Source organism: Scyliorhinus torazame, chromosome 4 (assembly GCF_047496885.1).
Source record: "Scyliorhinus torazame isolate Kashiwa2021f chromosome 4, sScyTor2.1, whole genome shotgun sequence".
In the NCBI taxonomy this organism is placed as follows: Eukaryota; Metazoa; Chordata; class Chondrichthyes; order Carcharhiniformes; family Scyliorhinidae; genus Scyliorhinus; species Scyliorhinus torazame.
Window position 1 is genome coordinate 365078638 of NC_092710.1, and position 20160 is coordinate 365098797.

The 20160-nt window shown below is 51.9% G+C and overlaps 1 protein-coding gene across 1 annotated transcript in view; it reads right to left on the minus strand.

The window, feature by feature from the left end:
• Positions 1-3313: 3313 nt before the first annotated feature.
• The window catches only part of LOC140411770 (uncharacterized), a 116210-nt gene continuing 99363 nt past the window's right edge, over positions 3314-20160 (minus strand). The window contains exons 4-6 of the mRNA XM_072500754.1: positions 16715-16844; positions 7157-7331; positions 3314-5098 (exon numbers count right to left, since the gene is read on the minus strand). Coding sequence (XP_072356855.1) covers positions 4933-5098; positions 7157-7331; positions 16715-16844 — 471 coding nt within the window. The 3' untranslated portion in view covers positions 3314-4932. The remainder of the gene's footprint in view (positions 5099-7156; positions 7332-16714; positions 16845-20160) is intronic.

The following is a 20160-nucleotide window of genomic DNA, read 5'->3' on the forward strand; positions in this document are numbered from 1 at the left end:
GTTAATCAGATCCGGAGCCACCACCAACTTCCCTGCCCTATCCCTCACCGGAACAATTTCCCTTGCCGCTGCTTCCCCCCGGAGCTGACCTGCTAACATACGCCCTGCCTTCATTCCATGTTCGTAAACTGCCCCCCTTGCTCGTCTCAGTTGGTGCACCGCCTTCCTGGTAGATAGTCGGTCAAAGCTCGCCTGTAGTTCCTTCCTCTTTTCCAGCTTTGCTGGGTCTCCATCTTCTGCATAACTCCGATCTACCTCCAACATCTCATCTATTACCCTCTGCCGCTCCAACCGCTCCTCTTTGTCCACCCTGGCCTTAAACAAAATCACCTCCCTCCTCACCACCGCCTTTAGAGCATCCCAGGCAATCCATAAGACCATAAGACATAGGAGCGGAAGTAAGGCCATTCGGCCCATCGAGTCCACTCCACCATTAAATCACGGCTGATTTCAACTCCATTTACCCGCTCTCTCTCCATAGCCCTTAATTCCTCGAGAAATCAAGAATTTATCAACTTCTGTCTTAAAGACACTCAACGTCCCGGCCTCCACCGCCCTCTGTGGCAATGAATTCCACCGACCCACCACTCTCTGGCTGAAGAAATTTCTCCTCATCTCTGTTCTAAAGTGACTCCCTTTTATTCTAAGGCTGTGCCCCCGGGTCCTAGTCTCCCCTGCTAATGGAAACAACTTCCCTACGTCCACCCTATCTAAGCCATTCATTATCTTGTAAGTTTCTATTAGATCTCCCCTCAACCTCCTAAACTCCAATGAATATAATCCCAGGATCCTCAGACGTTCATCGTGTGTTAGGCCTACCATTCCTGGGATCATCCGTGTGAATCTCCGCTGGACCCGCTCCAGTGCCAGTATGTCCTTCCTGAGGTGTGGAGCCCAAAATTGCACACCGTATTCTAAATGGGGCCTAACTAATGCTTTGTAAAGCTTCAGAAGTACATCACTGCTTTTAGATTCCAAGCCTCTTGAGATGAATGACAACATTGCATTTGCTTTCTTAATTACGGACTCAACCTGCAAGTTTACCTTTAGAGAATCCTGGACTAGGACTCCCAAGTCCCTTTGCACTTCAGCATTATGAATTTTGTCACCGTTTAGAAAATAGTCCATGCCTCTATTCTTTTTTCCAAAGTGCAAGACCTCGCACTTGCCCACGTTGAATTTCATCAGCCATTTCTTGGACCACTCTCCTAAACTGTCTAAATCTTTCTGCAGCCTCCCCACCTCCTCCATACTACCTGCCCCTCCACCTATCTTTGTATCATCGGCAAACTTAGCCAGAATGCCCCCAGTCCCGTCATCTAGATCGTTAATATATAAAGAGAACAGGTGCGGCCCCAACACTGAACCCTGCGGGACACCACTCGTCACCGGTTGCCATTCCAAAAAATAACCTTTTATCCCAACTCTCTGCCTTCTGCCTGACAGCCAATCGTCAATCCATGTTAGTACCTTGCCTCGAATACCATGGGCCCTTATTTTACTCAGCAGTCTCCCGTGAGGCACCTTATCAAAGGCCTTTTGGATGTCAAGATAGATAACATCCATTGACTCTCCTTGGTCTAACCTATTTGTTATCTCTTCAAAGAACTCTAACAGGTTTGTCAGGCATGACCTCCCCTTACTAAATCCATGCTGACTTGTCCTAATCTGACCCTGCACTTCCAAGAATTTAGAAACCTCATCCTTAACAATGGATTCTAGAATCTTGCCAACAACCGAGGTTAGGCTAATTGGCCGATAATTTTCCATCTTTTTCCTTGTTCCCTTCTTGAACAGGGGGGTTACAACAGCAATTTTCCAATCCTCTGGGACTTTCACTGACTCCAGTGACTTTTGAAAGATCATAACTAACGCCTCCACTATTTCTTCAGCTATCTCCTTTAGAACTCTAGGTTGTAGCCCATCTGGGCCTGGAGATTTATCAATTTTTAGACCTTTTAGTTTCTCTAGCACTTTCTCCTTTGTGATGGCTACCATATTCAACTCTGCCCCCTGACTCTCCTGAATTGTTGGGATATTACTCATGTCTTCTACTGTGAAGACTTACGCAAAGTATTTTTTTAGTTCCTCAGCTATTTCCTTGTCTCCCATCACAAAATTACCAGCGTCATTTTGGAGCGGCCCAATGTCAACTTTTGCCTCCCGTTTGTTTTTAATGTATTTAAAGAAACGTTTACTATCATTCCTAATGTTACTGGCTAGCCTACCTTCATATTTGATCCTCTCTTTCCTTATTTCTCTCTTTGTTATCCTCTGTTTGTTTTTGTAGCCTTCCCAATCTTCTGACTTCCCACTCCTCTTTGCCACATTATAGGCTTTCTCTTTTGCTTTGATGCATTCCCTAACTTCCTTTGTCAGCCATGGCTGCCTAATCCCCCCTCTGATAACCTTTCTTTTCTTTGGGATGAACCTCTGTACTGTGTCCTCAATTACTCCCAGAAACTCCTGCCATTGCTGTTCTACTGTCTTTCCCACTAGGGTCTGCTCCCAGTCGATTTTTGTCAGTTCCTCCCTCATGCCCCTGTAGTTACCTTTATTTAACTGTAACTCCTTTACATCTGATTCTACCTTCTTTCTTTCAAATTGGAGATTGAATTCGACCATATTATGATCACTGCCTCCTAAGTGTTCCCTTACTTTCAGATCTTTAATCAAGTCTATCTCATTACATAACACTAAGTCCAGAATGGCCTATTCCCTCGTGGGCTCCATCACAAGATTTTCCAAAAAGCCCTCCTGTAAACATTCAATGAATTCCCTTTCCTTGGGCCCACTGGCAGCAATATTTACCCAGTCCACCTGCATATTGAAGTCCCCCATGATCACTGTGACCTTGTTTTTCTGACATGCACTTTCTATTTCGTGGTCCATTTTGTGCCCCTGGTCCTGACCACTGTTAGGAGGCCTGTACATAACTCCCATTATGTTATCACTATCTCTCCAGTGATATCCCATTGACAGAGTTAGAAAGACTGCTCAGAGTGGAGTGTGACAGATTGAAGTGTCGGACTGCACGCGGTGTGAGCTGTCACCTGACCAATATGGAGCTCGCTCTCCAAGTGTCACATCTCCCAATAAATTACTCTCCATCTCTTCATTCTTTCTCATTCTTTAACTTTACACCTCAACATCTTAACAGAATCATTTCACTGAAATGTGCAGAGTTTATCTGGTATGAAACTAGTGATGTGATCAGTGACCCAGATTTATTTGTGAGGAAGAATCTAACACGAGACCAAATGTGTAAATGCATCACCCTCTTTATTTCACAGTGAGAATCCATTCCCAGCAGTTTGAAAAACAAAAGACAAACAAAGACTAGAAGACGATGGATTATTTACTGCACCAGACAAACCTGTGAATGGGTCACCTGTTAACGGGAGTCAGATCTGAATCGATCATTTTCTCAGTCACAGATTCAGTCTGTCGATATTCCCAAAGTCAGCTCCCAGTGTGGGTTTGAGGAGATCTAAATGGAAACTTTATTCCACCTTCAGTCTCTGGATTCTAATTTTAAACTGGGATTCTTTCTCCGGTTTAAGGACCAGTTTTAAGCTGCTTCACACCTGGGTCACAAAACTCCCACTTTCACTTTCCTGACCTGGGCCCATCTGTTTCCTGAACTTGGACTGATCTGAGTCAGACCAAACCGGATTGAGAAACAACCTTTTTAATCATCCCCACCACAATGTCCAGTGTTTGATTCTCAGGACTGGCAGGAAAAGGGAATATTTTACTGCCCACACAGGGTGTTGTCTCCATTAGCAGGTTTCTCCAGTGAGTGACGTGTTCTTCCTACAGTGTCCAGTGTCTATTCCACACAGTCTGTTATATGGTCCATTCCCATTATATTTCAGAGCACAGGACACAGAACTATTCAAACATTGAAGCAAAATCTTCCCGATGATGTGATGAAAATCTCATTATTTTACAAATGGTGAACACACTGTCTCTTTACAGTTTAAACATTCCCTCGTAATTAAATAATTCCATCTGGAACTAACTCCGAGTGAGAGAGCCCAGGAACAGTCCCACATCTGATCACTCCATGATTTCACATTTAACAGCTTCAATACTCTGTGCTCTGTCACAAATCCCAACTCTTTTCACATCAACTTGAAACATTCTGGTCAGTATGATGGACAAATATGAATATATTCCATGGCTGTGTGAAGATAGAAAATTCTGGAACTATATCTGTCACTAGGACCATCTCAGTCTCAGTCTCACAATTCATTGAAAGCAAGATTACAGAAAAAGCAAATTAGTGCAGTGATTAATCTCCGTTCCCCAATAGAGGGCCCACCACCCGGTACAATTGAGTTTTGCCCTGTATCTGTGCAGTGTGGAGACGTGTTCAGCAATGAATTTCAGACGTTGAAGGGAGACCTAATTATAAATAATATTAAGGGGAAATAGAGCAGGCGGGACTCAGAGACAGTCAAATATATCAGGGCTGGAGTCACATGTACGGTTAACGTGTGGGTGGACGATCACGTATTTGCTCCACATTTGGTTGGTTAAGTGAGTGGTTAAGAACATGGCAGGTAGAATATGATGTGGTGATGTTTGGGCTCCTTAGTTAAGGGTGGATGAACCGAGTTTAGTGGGAGTGCATTCCGTTTATCAGACAGATTACACACTCGAGGGACAGTGTGGGAAGGTGGAGTTCAGGTCGAAGATCAGCCATGATCTTCCTGAATGGTGAGCGGACTTGAAGAGTCTCTGTTTTTATTTAATTTTCACAACAGACATTGCGTTCCCTCAAAAGGCCCTTCTTGTGGTAAGGAGATTAAAACTATGCTCAGTATTCCAGATTAAACCCAATGGAAAGTTAAACAGTTTTAGAATAGAGTTCAGCACATCTCACTGTTTGATGCCATGAAAGGTACAGAACCTTCCAGAAGACCTTCATTCTTCTGTCTTCATAAAACCCATTGCCATTAACCCTTGTGTGTCAAAATAAGCGATGTCAAAAAATGTGCTATTGAAGGGCTGGTTGTCTTGTTCCAAATCCTTCAGGAATTGAATCACAAGTTCTTCAGTTTGTTGTTCATCAACTTTCTTGTTAAAACCCCTGCAACAAAATTAAGAACAGAGGATTTAATTTTTATCCCCCTGACAAATCCTGTTTGGAAAGTCGGTTGCCAGGACAACAGGGACAGGAGTTGACCATTCAGCCCATTGAGTCGCCTGCACCAGTCAGTTAGTCCACAGCTGGAGTAAGACCATCGAGAAGCTGGCCAAATGGGCAGACAAGTGGCAGATAGAGTTTAACACAGAGAAATGTGAGGTGATGCATTTTACAGAAAGGGTGGAGAGAGTCTATCCAGACTTAATGGCTCAGTTCTAAAGAGAGTGCAGTAGCAGAGGGACCTCAGGGTGCCCCCCCCAGGATAGATTCTCTGCCATTCCGGTGGGAAAAACGCCAGTGTGAGAAACATTCTTCACAATGTAGTGTACCAAAGTCAGGATGCGTGGCGCTGCCCAGAGTTGAGGATGGAGAGCGCCCACAACCCTGGACCCTGGAGCACCACAGCAGTAGGTTGGGGGAGATTGGACCCTTGGATCTTCCGGAAGTCTGCAGAAGGATTTGGATAGGTTAGGTGAATGGGCTAGGGTCTGGCAGATGGAATTCAATGTTGCCAAGTGTGAGGCTATCCATTTTGGGAGGAATAACAGCAGAATGGATTATTATTTAAACGGTAAGATGTTAAAACATGCTGCTGTGCAGAGGGACCTGGGTGTGCTGGTGCACGAGTCGCAAAAAGTTGGTGTGCAGGTGCAACAGGTGATTAAGAAGGATAATCGAGTTTTGTCTTTCGTTGCTAGAGGGATGGAGTTCAAGACTAGTGAGGTTATGCTGCAATTGTATAGGGTGTTGGTGAGGCCGCATCTGGAGTATTGTGTTCAGTTTTGGTCTCCTTACCTGAGAAAGGACATATTGGCACTGGAGGGAGTGCAGAGGAGATTCACTAGGTTGATCCCAGAGTTGAGGGGATTAGATTATGACGAGAGGTTGAGTAGAGTGGAACTGTACTCATTGGAGTTTAGAAGGATGCGGGGGAATCTTATTGAGACATATAAAATTATGAAGGGAATAGATAGGATAGATGCGGGCAGGTTGTTTCCACTGGTCGGGGAAAGCAGAACTAGGGGGCATAGCCTCAAAATAAGGGGAGGTAGATTTAGGACGGAGTTTAGGAGGAACTTCTTCACCCAAAGGGTTGTGAATCTCTGGAATTCCTTGCCCAGTGAAGTAGTTGAGGCTCCTTCTTTAAACGTTTTTAAGAAAAAGATAGATGCCTTTCTAAAGAATAATGGGATTCGGGGATATGCTGTACGGGCCGGAGAGTGGAGCTGAGTCCACAAAGATCAGCCATGATCTCACTGAATGGTGGAGCAGGCTCGAGGGGCCAGATGGTCTACTCCTGTTCCTAGTTTTTATCTTATGTTATCTTATGTAATATGTGTTCTGGAGGGGGTCCTTCTGCTGGCCTGTTTCTGGGTGACCAATGTTGCTGGAAATCGATCTGCATTTTCAGGAGGTCCACCTTCTTTTGTCAACATGGCTCAGTGTTGTTGGACATCTTTTCAATATGACACCCGGGTCGGAGGGCGGACTACACACCATCCAGGCCTGACCCACTGCTGAAAACAGCGGAAAACACCCAGGTGAATAATTAATGATGGGTGGGAAGATTCAGAGTGTTTTCCGGCAAGCGGCCACGTTCCTGCCCACGTTCCTGCCCACTTTCCTGCCCACATTCCTGCCCACGCTCCTGACCACGTCCCTGCCCACACTCCTGCCCACATTCCTGCCCACGCTCCTGCCCACATTACTGCCCACGTTTCTGCCCTCGTTCCTGCCCTCGTTCCTGCCCACGTTCCTGCCCACGTTCCTGCCCACGTTCCTGCCCCTGTTCCTGCCCACATTCCTCCCCACGTTCCTGCCCTCGTTCCTCCCCACGCTCCTGCCACGTTCCTGACCATGCTTTTGCCCGCATTCCTGCCCACGTTCCCGTCCACACCACAGCACTTAGTCTCAAAATGGGAGAATTGCTCCCCGGCTGATGTTGATACAAGAGCTGACAGAAAGGAACATCAATCACAATATATCAGTCACTAAACTCACCTGCCATAGTACCAAACAGGAGGGGCTGTCACTATTTCAACTGTTGGATCTGTTGGTTGAGGCGGGTTGGTGACTTGAGGAACTATCTCAAGAAATACCCGGAATCTCTGCTGTATTTCGCCATTTTTCACGTATCCAAAAACTCCCCAAGGTGCAGAGAGAGGAACAATAGTACCTGTGGACAGAGACACTGTTACAGCATTTAACTGGGTGATCAGCTGATAGATAGTCAGAGGTTACAGGTCAGGGGGCAGGGTCACTTTGGTGACATGTGGAAAATGTTGTGATATCACTTTAAGGGAATATGCAAATGCCCAAGTTGCCAGGATGGAGAGCAGCATGTGACCAGCATGGTCCCACTCGCAGTGTGAGTGCCGACTGTTGTGTTCTGCTTCTTCATGTAGCATAAGCTGCTTCCTTGATGTCGGCTCTGACAAAGGAAGGTTCAGACTTGGAGATGGTTTAACACATTTATTGAACAGTTAACAATTCTCCTCCTTGAGTTTGACTCTCCTGCTAATCTTGCTATAGTAACTCAGTCTAACTAACCAGTCTGCTCTCAGCCATACGGTGAGTGTGATGCTTCCTGATCTGCCCCTGTCTCTCTGAGTGTCCTTTTATATGGGTACCTTGTGGTAGTGCCACCTCTGGGTGTCTTGACTGCCCATTGGACGTGTCCTATCTTACTGACCTATCGGTTGAATGTCTGTGTGTCATGATGTCTCTGGTGCTCCCTCTAGTGTTTATTTAGTTGCAGTGTGTTTACATTAACCCCTTGTGTATTTACAGTGATGCACATCACCACACCGACACCATATTGAAATGTCAGTCCCGCTCACTCATATCACTCTGTGCAGCCCCCTCCCTTCACCAGACTGTGCAGCACGTTAACACCCAGCTGGGAAAGTCTCACAGCCTCGAGGGACAGTCTGTTCCTCAATCTACCCCCTGCTGCCCCCCGAGCTCTACCCCCACACCCCCCTCCCTGCCCCCTTCCCGAGACCTACCCCCCAAACCCCCCTCCCTGCCCCCCGAGCCCTACCCCGACACCCCCCTCCCTGCCCCCCGAGCCCTACCCCCTACACCCCCTACACCCCCCTCCCTGCCCCCCGATCACTACCCCCCTCCCTGCCCCCCTGAGCCCTACCCCCCTCCCTGCCCCCCGAGCCCTACCCGCAGACCACTCCCCCTTCCCCCCGATCACTACCCCCCTCCCTGTCCCCCCGAGCCCTATCCCCCCTCCCTGCCCCCCGACAGCACAGAGCTGTCCAGATAGACACTGGTGTGTGTCACTGCTGGAAGGGACAGACAGCACAGAGCTGTCCAGATAGACACTGGTGTGTGTCACTGCTGGAAGGGACAGACAGCACAGAGCTGTCCAGATAGACACTGGTGTGTGTCACTGCTGGAAGGGACAGACAGCACAGAGCTGTCCAGATAGACACTGGTGTGTGTCACTGCTGGAAGGGAGAGACAGCACAGAGCTGTCCAGATAGACACTGGTGTGTGTCGCTGCTGGAAGGGACAGACAGCACAGAGCTGTCCAGATAGACACTGGTGTGTGTCACTGCTGGAAGGGAAAGACAGCACAGAGCTGTCCAGATAGACACTGGTGTGTGTCACTGCTGGAAGGGACAGACAGCACAGAGCTGTCCAGATAGACACTGGTGTGTGTCACTGCTGGAAGGGACTGACAGCACAGAGCTGTCCAGATAGACACTGGTGTGTGTCGCTGCTGGAAGTGACAGACAGCACAGAGCTGTCCAGATAGGCACTGGTTTGTGTCACTGCTGGAGGGGGAGACAGCACAGAGCTGTCCAGATAGACACTGGTGTGTGTCGCTGCTGGAAGGGACAGACAGCACAGAGCTGTCCAGATAGACACTGGTGTGTGTCACTGCTGGAAGGGAAAGACAGCACAGAGCTGTCCAGATAGACACTGGTGTATGTCACTGCTGGAAGGGACAGACAGCACAGAGCTGTCCAGATAGACACTGGTGTGTGTCACTGCTGGAAGGGACAGACAGCACAGAGCTGTCCAGATAGACACTGGTGTGTGTCACTGCTGGAAGGGACAGACAGCACAGAGCTGTCCAGATAGACACTGGTGTGTGTCACTGCTGGAAGGGACAGACAGCACAGAGCTGTCCAGATAGACACTGGTGTGTGTCACTGCTGGAAGGGACAGGCAGCACAGAGCTGTCCAGATAGACACTGGTGTGTGTCACTGCTGGAAGGGACAGGCAGCACAGAGCTGTCCAGATAGACACTGGTGTGTATCACTGCTGGAAGGGGGAGACTGCCCAGAGCTGTCCTTATAGACACTGGTGTGTGTCGCTGCTGGAAGGGACAGACAGCACAGAGCTGTCCAGATAGACACTGGTGTGTGTCGCTGCTGGAAGGGACAGACAGCACAGAGCTGTCCAGATAGACACTGGTGTATGTCACTGCTGGAAGGGACAGACAGCACAGAGCTGTCCAGATAGACACTGGTGTGTGTCACTGCTGGAAGGGACAGACAGCACAGAGCTGTCCAGATAGACACTGGTGTGTGTCACTGCTGGAAGGGACAGACAGCACAGAGCTGTCCAGATAAACACTGGTGTGTGTCACTGCTGGAAGGGGCAGACAGCACGGAGCTGTCCAGATAGACACTGGTGTGTGTCACTGCTGGAAGGGGGACACAGCACAGAGCTGTCCAGATAGACACTGGTGTGTGTCACTGCTGGAAGGGACAGACAGCACAGAGCTGTCTAGATAGACACTGGTGTGTGTCACTGCTGGAAGGGACAGACAGCACAGAGCTGTCCAGATAGTCACTGGTGTGTGTCGCTGCTGGAAGGGACAGACAGCACAGAGCTGTCCAGATAGACACTGGTGTGTGTCACTGCTGGAAGGGAGAGACAGCACAGAGCTGTCCAGATAGGCACTGGTGTGTGTCACTGCTGGAAGGGACAGACAGCACAGAGCTGTCCAGATAGACACTGGTGTGTGTCACTGCTGGAAGGGACAGACAGCACAGAGCTGTCCAGATAGACACTGGTGTGTGTCACTGCTGGAAGGGGGACACAGCACAGAGCTGTCCAGATAGACACTGGTGTGTGTCACTGCTGGAAGGGACAGACAGCACAGAGTTGTCTAGATAGACACTGGTATGTGTCACTGCTGGAAGGGACAGACAGCACAGAGCTGTCCAGATAGACACTGGTGTGTGTCACTGCTGGAAGGGGGAGACAGCACAGAGCTGTCCAGATAGACACTGGTGTGTGTCACTGCTGGAAGGGGGAGACAGCACAGAGCTGTCCAGATAGACACTGGTGTGTGTCACTGCTGGAAGGGACAGACAGCACAGAGCTGTCCAGATAGACACTGGTGTGTGTCACTGCTGGAAGGGACAGACAGCACAGAGCTGTCCAGATAGACACTGGTGTGTGTCACTGCTGGAAGGGGGAGACAGCACAGAGCTGTCCAGATAGACACTGGTGTGTGTCACTGCTGGAAGGGACAGGCAGCACAGAGCTGTCCAGATAGACACTGGTGTGTGTCACTGCTGGAAGGGACAGACAGCACAGAGCTGTCCAGATAGATACTGGTGTGTGTCACTGCTGGAAGGGACAGACAGCACAGAGCTGTCCAGATAGACACTGGTGTGTGTCACTGCTGGAAGGGACAGACAGCACAGAGCTGTCCAGATAGACACTGGTGTGTGTCACTGCTGGAAGGGGCAGACAGCACGGAGCTGTCCAGATAGACACTGGTGTGTGTCACTGCTGGAAGGGGGACACAGCACAGAGCTGTCCAGATAGACACTGGTGTGTGTCGCTGCTGGAAGGGACAGACAGCACAGAGCTGTCCAGATAGACACTGGTGTGTGTCACTGCTGGAAGGGACAGACAGCACAGAGCTGTCTAGATAGACACTGGTGTGTGTCACTGCTGGAAGGGACAGACAGCACAGAGCTGTCCAGATAGTCACTGGTGTGTGTCACTGCTGGAAGGGACAGACAGCACAGAGCTGTCCAGATAGACACTGGTGTGTGTCGCTGCTGGAAGGGACAGACAGCACAGAGCTGTCCAGATAGACACTGGTGTGTGTCACTGCTGGAAGGGAAAGACAGCACAGAGCTGTCCAGATAGTCACTGGTGTGTGTCGCTGCTGGAAGGGACAGACAGCACAGAGCTGTCTAGATAGACACTGGTGTGTGTCACTGCTGGAAGGGACAGACAGCACAGAGCTGTCCAGATAGTCACTGGTGTGTGTCACTGCTGGAAGGGACAGGCAGCACAGAGCTGTCCAGATAGACACTGGTGTGTGTCACTGCTGGAAGGGACAGACAGCACAGAGCTGTCCAGATAGACACTGGTGTGTGTCACTGCTGGAAGGGACAGACAGCACAGAGCTGTCCAGATAGTCACTGGTGTGTGTCACTGCTGGAAGGGACAGGCAGCACAGAGCTGTCCAGATAGACACTGGTGTGTATCACTGCTGGAAGGGGGAGACTGCCCAGAGCTGTCCTTATAGACACTGGTGTGTGTCGCTGCTGGAAGGGACAGACAGCATAGAGCTGTCCAGATAGACACTGGTGTGTGTCACTGCTGGAAGGGACAGACAGCACAGAGCTGTCCAGATAGACACTGGTGTGTGTCGCTGCTGGAAGGGACAGACAGCACAGAGCTGTCCAGATAGACACTGGTGTGTGTCACTGCTGGAAGGGACAGACAGCACAGAGCTGTCCAGATAGACACTGGTGTGTGTCACTGCTGGAAGGGACAGACAGCACAGAGCTGTCCAGATAGACACTGGTGTGTGTCGCTGCTGGAAGGGACAGACAGCACAGAGCTGTCCAGATAGACACTGGTGTGTGTCACTGCTGGAAGGGACAGACAGCACAGAGCTGTCCAGATAAACACTGGTGTGTGTCACTGCTGGAAGGGGCAGACAGCACGGAGCTGTCCAGATAGACACTGGTGTGTGTCACTGCTGGAAGGGGGACACAGCACAGAGCTGTCCAGATAGACACTGGTGTGTGTCACTGCTGGAAGGGACAGACAGCACAGAGCTGTCTAGATAGACACTGGTGTGTGTCACTGCTGGAAGGGACAGACAGCACAGAGCTGTCCAGATAGTCACTGGTGTGTGTCACTGCTGGAAGGGACAGACAGCACAGAGCTGTCCAGATAGACACTGGTGTGTGTCACTGCTGGAAGGGGCAGACAGCACGGAGCTGTCCAGATAGACACTGGTGTGTGTCACTGCTGGAAGGGGGACACAGCACAGAGCTGTCCAGATAGACACTGGTGTGTGTCACTGCTGGAAGGGACAGACAGCACAGAGCTGTCCAGATAGACACTGGTGTGTGTCACTGCTGGAAGGGGGAGACAGCACAGAGCTGTCCAGATAGACACTGGTGTGTGTCACTGCTGGAAGGGACAGACAGCACAGAGTTGTCTAGATAGACACTGGTGTGTGTCACTGCTGGAAGGGACAGGCAGCACAGAGCTGTCCAGATAGACACTGGTGTGTGTCACTGCTGGAAGGGGCAGACAGCACAGAGCTGTCCAGATAGACACTGGTGTGTGTCACTGCTGGAAGGGGCAGACAGCACAGAGCTGTCCAGATAGTCACTGGTGTGTGTCACTGCTGGAAGGGACAGACAGCACAGAGTTGTCCAGATAGACACTGGTGTGTGTCACTGCTGGAAGGGACAGACAGCACAGAGCTGTCCAGATAGACACTGGTGTGTGTCACTGCTGGAAGGGGGAGACAGCACAGAGCTGTCCAGATAGACACTGGTGTGTGTCACTGCTGGAAGGGACAGACAGCACAGAGCTGTCCAGATAGACACTGGTGTGTGTCGCTGCTGGAAGGGACAGACAGCACAGAGCTGTCCAGATAGACACTGGTGTGTGTCACTGCTGGAAGGGGGAGACAGCACAGAGCTGTCCAGATAGACACTGGTGTGTGTCACTGCTGGAAGGGACAGGCAGCACAGAGCTGTCCAGATAGACACTGGTGTGTGTCACTGCTGGAAGGGACAGGCAGCACAGAGCTGTCCAGATAGACACTGGTGTGTGTCACTGCTGGAAGGGGGAGACAGCACAGAGCTGTCCAGATAGACACTGGTGTGTGTCACTGCTGGAAGGGACAGGCAGCACAGAGCTGTCCAGATAGACACTGGTGTGTGTCACTGCTGGAAGGGACAGACAGCACAGAGCTGTCCAGATAGATACTGGTGTGTGTCACTGCTGGAAGGGACAGACATCACAGAGCTGTCCAGATAGACACTGGTGTGTGTCACTGCTGGAAGGGACAGACAGCACAGAGCTGTCCAGATAGACACTGGTGTGTGTCACTGCTGGAAGGGACAGACAGCACAGAGCTGTCCAGATAGACACTGGTGTGTGTCACTGCTGGAAGGGGCAGACAGCACGGAGCTGTCCAGATAGACACTGGTGTGTGTCACTGCTGGAAGGGGGACACAGCACAGAGCTGTCCAGATAGACACTGGTGTGTGTCACTGCTGGAAGGGACAGACAGCACAGAGCTGTCTAGATAGACACTGGTGTGTGTCACTGCTGGAAGGGACAGACAGCACAGAGCTGTCTAGATAGACACTGGTGTGTGTCTCTGCTGGAAGGGACAGACAGCACAGAGCTGTCCAGATAGACACTGGTGTGTGTCACTGCTGGAAGGGGCAGACAGCACAGAGCTGTCCAGATAGACACTGGTGTGTGTCACTGCTGGAAGGGGCAGACAGCACAGAGCTGTCTAGATAGACACTGGTGTGTGTCACTGCTGGAAGGGACAGACAGCACAGAGCTGTCTAGATAGACACTGGTGTGTGTCACTGCTGGAAGGGACAGGCAGCACAGAGCTGTCCAGATAGTCACTGGTGTGTGTCACTGCTGGAAGGGACAGGCAGCACAGAGCTGTCCAGATAGTCACTGGTGTGTGTCACTGCTGGAAGGGACAGACAGCACAGAGCTGTCCAGATAGACACTGGTGTGTGTCACTGCTGGAAGGGGGACACAGCACAGAGCTGTCCAGATAGACACTGGTGTGTGTCACTGCTGGAAGGGACAGACAGCACAGAGCTGTCCAGATAGACACTGGTGTGTGTCACTGCTGGAAGGGGGAGACAGCACAGAGCTGTCCAGATAGTCACTGGTGTGTGTCACTGCTGGAAGGGACAGACAGCACAGAGCTGTCCAGATAGACACTGGTGTGTGTCACTGCTGGAAGGGACAGACAGCACAGAGCTGTCCAGATAGACACTGGTGTGTGTCACTGCTGGAAGGGGGAGACAGCACAGAGCTGTCCAGATAGACACTGGTGTGTGTCACTGCTGGAAGGGACAGACAGCACAGAGCTGTCCAGATAGACACTGGTGTGTGTCACTGCTGGAAGGGGGAGACAGCACAGAGCTGTCCAGATAGACACTGGTGTGTGTCACTGCTGGAAGGGACAGACAGCACAGAGCTGTCCAGATAGACACTGGTGTGTGTCACTGCTGGAAGGGACAGACAGCACAGAGCTGTCCAGATAGACACTGGTGTGTGTCACTGCTGGAAGGGGGAGACAGCACAGAGCTGTCCAGATAGACACTGGTGTGTGTCACTGCTGGAAGGGACAGGCAGCACAGAGCTGTCCAGATAGACACTGGTGTGTGTCACTGCTGGAAGGGACAGACAGCACAGAGCTGTCCAGATAGACACTGGTGTGTGTCACTGCTGGAAGGGACAGGCAGCACAGAGCTGTCCAGATAGATACTGGTGTGTGTCACTGCTGGAAGGGACAGACAGCACAGAGCTGTCCAGATAGACACTGGTGTGTGTCACTGCTGGAAGGGGGAGACAGCACAGAGCTGTCCAGATAGACACTGGTGTGTGTCACTGCTGGAAGGGGGAGACAGCACAGAGCTGTCCAGATAGACACTGGTGTGTGTCACTGCTGGAAGGGACAGACAGCACAGAGATGTCCAGATAGACACTGGTGTGTGTCACTGCTGGAAGGGACAGACAGCACAGAGCTGTCCAGATAGACACTGGTGTGTGTCACTGCTGGAAGGGACAGACAGCACAGAGCTGTCCAGATAGACACTGGTGTGTGTCACTGCTCGAACGGACAGACAGCACAGAGCTGTCCAGATAGACACTGGTGTGTGTCACTGCTGGAAGGGACAGACAGCACAGAGCTGTCCAGATAGACACTGGTGTGTGTCACTGCTGGAAGGGACAGACAGCACAGAGCTGTCCAGATAGACACTGGTGTGTGTCACTGCTCGAACGGACAGACAGCACAGAGCTGTCCAGATAGACACTGGTGTGTGTCACTGCTGGAAGGGGGAGACAGCACAGAGCTGTCCAGATAGACACTGGTGTGTGTCACTGCTGGAAGGGACAGACAGCAGAGCTGTCCAGATAGACACTGGTGTGTGTCACTGCTGGAAGGGACAGACAGCACAGAGCTGTCCAGATAGACACTGGTGTGTGTCACTGCTGGAAGGGACAGACAGCACAGAGCTGTCCAGATAGACACTGGTGTGTGTCACTGCTGGAGGGGGAGATGGAGACTCCTGTACTCGCAGCCCTGGCACAATACTGAACGGGAAACGGTGGCACAGGCGTGTCCATGGGTCCAGCAGCACGGTGCTGCCCATGAAGACTAGCTGGGCATGGAGACGGAGGGCAGGAAGTGTGGTGAACGATGCATCAGAAGCGGTGCAGCACTGTGGCAGTGTTGCATTCACCTCAAATCTCGGGCGAACCGAGAGCCCCCTGTTCACGCCAGCCTTCATCACCATTAACCCGCCATTGGGAGACTTGTAACGGAATTTTACACCAGCGGGTATTCGACGGTCTGGCTCCCACCAGATTCACCGCATCCAGCCGGCACGAAGAGAATTGGGAGAATGGGGTCCCTGGTTTAACAGAGCTGTGAGTGAGGTCGGTCTCATTGCTCTATTGGACTGATCCATTTAATTGCACGGACCCTCTCTTCACTTTCCCCATTCGTTAAACATTTCTCTGTTGAATTTTAGCCTTGCATTTGTTTCCAGTTCATTCCCGTGACTTCCGGCCTCCCCAGAGTTGGATTTGGAGAGGGTTTTCCAAAGATGTTACATTCGCGCCACACAAGTGCCCGGCAATGACCATCTCCGACAAGAGGGGATCTCACCCTCGCCCCAGAGAGCGGGGAATCTGTGGAATTTGAAGAAGGAATTAGATTTGCTCTCGGGGCGAAAGGGATCGAGGGAGATGGGGGAAGGTGGGATCAGGGTATTGAACTTGATGATCAGCCATGATCAGAATGAATGGCGGGGCAGGCTCGAAGGGCCGAATGGCCTCCTCCTGCTTCTATTTTCCCGGTTTGTTCCTATGTGTGGAAGTAGCCCAAACAGCGCCTCAACCCACTGGTCACATGTGACCGCGGAACGCTCTGGGATTGACAATTCTTTGCTCAGTGTGTCAGTCTGTACAGAAAGTTTCAAACGTGACAGGTTAAAGAGTGAGTGGCTGTTTTAGAATCTGTTGTTACTTTGAAGGAACAACTGACATACCTGCAACATTCCCACAACGTGCATAACTGAATAGTTTGTCCAGACCGATCGCCAGCGCACTTTTAATATCCACGGCATCAACGTCAGTTTCAATCCTCCGGCGTTCTTTGAATTGCACCTCAAGGTAATTCTAAAACAAGAAAATAAAATCCATCACCATGTGACACAACTGAACTCGCACCAAAACACATCAGTGTTGAGGGGTCTGTCCTCGGTTCCCAGGTGTGGGAGCAGTATTCATGTCCTGTGATAGGGAGACCCCCCCTCACAGAGACCCCTGTGACAGGGAGACCCCCACAGAGACCCCTGTGACAGGGAGACCCCCCCCTCACAGAGACCCCTGTGATAGGGAGACCCCCACAGAGACCCCTGTGATAGGGAGACCCCCACAGAGACCCCTGTGATAGGGAGACCCCCACGGAGACCCCTGTGATAGGGAGACCCCCACAGTGACCTCAGTGATAGGGAGACCCCCACAGAGACCCCTGTGATAGGTGAACCCCCACAGAAACCCCTGTGATAGGGACACCCCCCCCACAGAGACCCCTGTGATAGGGACACCCCCCCACAGAGACCCCTGTGATAGGTGAACCCCCCGAACGACCCCCTTCCTGCAGGAACCCCCTCCACAGGCGACTCCCCACACAAAGGCCCCCCCCACATACAAACACAGAGCCTTCCCAGAAGATGGACCACCCCTACCTGGAAGCTTAGAGCAGTCCAGACAGGGTTAGTTAGTGCCACCTATTACAGGGGTCCCTGTGGGGAGGGGTTCCGTATCACAGGGGTCTCTGTGCGGGGCGGAGCTATCAGGGGGCCCTCTGTGGGTGGGGGGGGGGGGGGGGGGGGGCGGTCACCCTATCACACGGGTCCCTGTGGGGAGGGGTTTCCTATCACAGGGTCTCTGTGGGGAGGGGTCTCCCTAACCCAGGGGTCTCTGTGCAGGGGGGGTGCTATCAGATGGGTCTCTGTGGGGGGTCTCCCTATCATAAGGGGTCTCTGTGGGGGGGGGGATCTCCCTATCACAGGTGTCTCTGTGGGGAGGGGTCTCCCTAACCCAGGGGTCTCTGTGCAGGGGGGGTGCTATCAGATGGGTCTCTGTGGGTGGGGGGATCTCCCTATCACAGGTGTCTCTGTGGGGGGGTGGGTCTCCCTATCACAGGGGTCTCTATGGGGAGGGGTCTCCTTATCAGAGTGGTCTCTGTGGGGGGGTCTCCCTATCACAGGGGTCTCTATGGGGAGGGGTCTCCCTATCACAGGGGTCTCTCTGGGGAGGGGTCTCCCTAACACAGGGGTCTCTGTGGGGGGTCTCTTTTTCACAGGGGCCTCTGTGGTGCGGGGTCTCCCTATCACAGGGGTCTCTGTGGGGAAGGATCTCCCTATCACACAGGGTCACTGTGGGGGTCTCCCTATCACAGGAACCTCTGTGGGGAGGGTCTCACTATCACAGGGGTCTCTGTGGGGGGGGAGGGGGGCTCCCTATCACAGGGGTCTCTGTGGGGAAGGTCTCACTACCACAGGGGTCTCTGTGGGGGTCTCCCTATCACAGGGGTCTCTGTGGGGGGGGGGGTCCCTATCACACGGGTCTCTGTGGGTGGTTCCCGTATTACTTTGCCCCCTGTTGGGGAATCCTCCTATTACAAGTGTCCAAGGATTGGGTCAACCCTGTACGTGTGGGTCAGGAGAGTCCGGATTCAACCCAGGTGGTTGGGGGCTGCTGTGCGGTGTGGTGGTTGAGAGGGGTCAGTGCTGATTTGCGGTCCGGGGGGTGGGCGGGAATGGGGGTGGGGGCTGTGTGGTGTGGTGGGGAGGGAGGGGGTCAGGTCTGATTTGCGGTCCAGGTGGTGGGCGGGAATGGGGGTGGGGGCTGTGTGGTGTGGTGGGGAGGGAGGGGTCAGGGCTGATTTGTGGTCTGGGGGGTGGGCGGGAATGGGGGTGGGGGCTGTGTGGTGTGGTCGGGAGGGAGGGGTCAGGGCTGATTTGTGGTCCGGGGGGGGTGGGCGAGGATGGGGGTGGGGGCTGTGTGGTATGGTGGGGAGGGAGGGGTCAGGGCTGACGTGTGGTCTGGGGGGTGGGTTGGGCTGTGGATGGGCTCAGCTGGTCACTACTATCTCGTCCCAGGTGTGGTGGGCCTCACCAATGGGGCAAACGCTCCGATGTGACTCCCGGGGAGAGAGAATCCCGGGAGTGCAGAGCAAAGGGGTCATTCCCATCTATTCCCATTTATTTATGCTCCCGCTGGCGTGCGACATGGAACCCGTTCCCACCGTCACTGAGGGGTCAGAGCATCGCGTTCCCGTTGTCACCAATCCCAATGTTACCCCAATTCTCCGTCCCATTGGGGAACACATCCCGGATATCCCGGGCCGCAGAATCCAGCCCTTCCAGTCACAGAATCATCCCTCCACCACCCTCAGCTTCCTGCCTCTCAGCCAATTGTGGGTCCAATGTGTCTCTTTGCCTTGGGTGCCATGGGCCCTGACTGGATCAGTCTGCCACGAGGGACCCTATCAAAAGCCTGGCTAAAGCCCATATCGACCACTCCAAATGCATTCCCCTCATCAACACTCCTGCTCACCGCCTCAAATAATTCAAATGTGTTTGTCAAGAAAGACCTTCCACGCTGACTATCCCTGATTAATCCGTGTCTAAAGTACAGATAGTTTCTGCTCCTCAGAATACTTTCCTGATCCCAGCCTTGAATTTAGAAATCATTAACTGTGTGAGTGCCGGGTCCCGGGATGTGTGAACCGCCCGGGGCAGATATTTCACTGTTTATTCCAGTTCACACACTCAGCATTGACAACCCTCCCTGCCTGAGTCAGACAGGAAATGTGAACCGCCCGGGGCAGACATTTCACTGTTTATTCCAGTTCACACACTCAGCATTGATCCCCCTGCCTGAGTTAGACAGGAAATGTGAATCGCCCGGGGCAGATATTTCACTATTGATTCCAGTTCATACACTCAGCATTGACCCCCCTGCCTGAGTTAGACAGGAAATGTGAACCGCCCGGGGCAGATATTTCACTGTTTATTCCAGTTCACACACTCAGCATTGACCCCCCTGCCTGAGTTAGACAGGAAATGTGAACCGCCCAGGGCAGATATTTCACTGTTTATTCCAGTTCACACACTCAGCATTGACCCCCCTGCCTGAGTTAGACAGGAAATGTGAACCGCCCAGGGCAGATATTTCACTGTTTATTCCAGTTCACACACTCAGCATTGACAATCCTCCCTGCCTGAGTCAGACAGATGTTTGACAGTAAAGAGAGTAAAGGGGACTCGACCCAATAACACAGGCATTAAATAATTTCCACTGGTACGAACGTTACACAATGCAGTAAACTCTGAAGGGCAGCACGGTAGCACAATGGTTAGCACTGTGGCTTTACTGCTCCAGGGTCCTGGGTTCAATTCCCGGCTTGGGTCTCCGGGTGCTC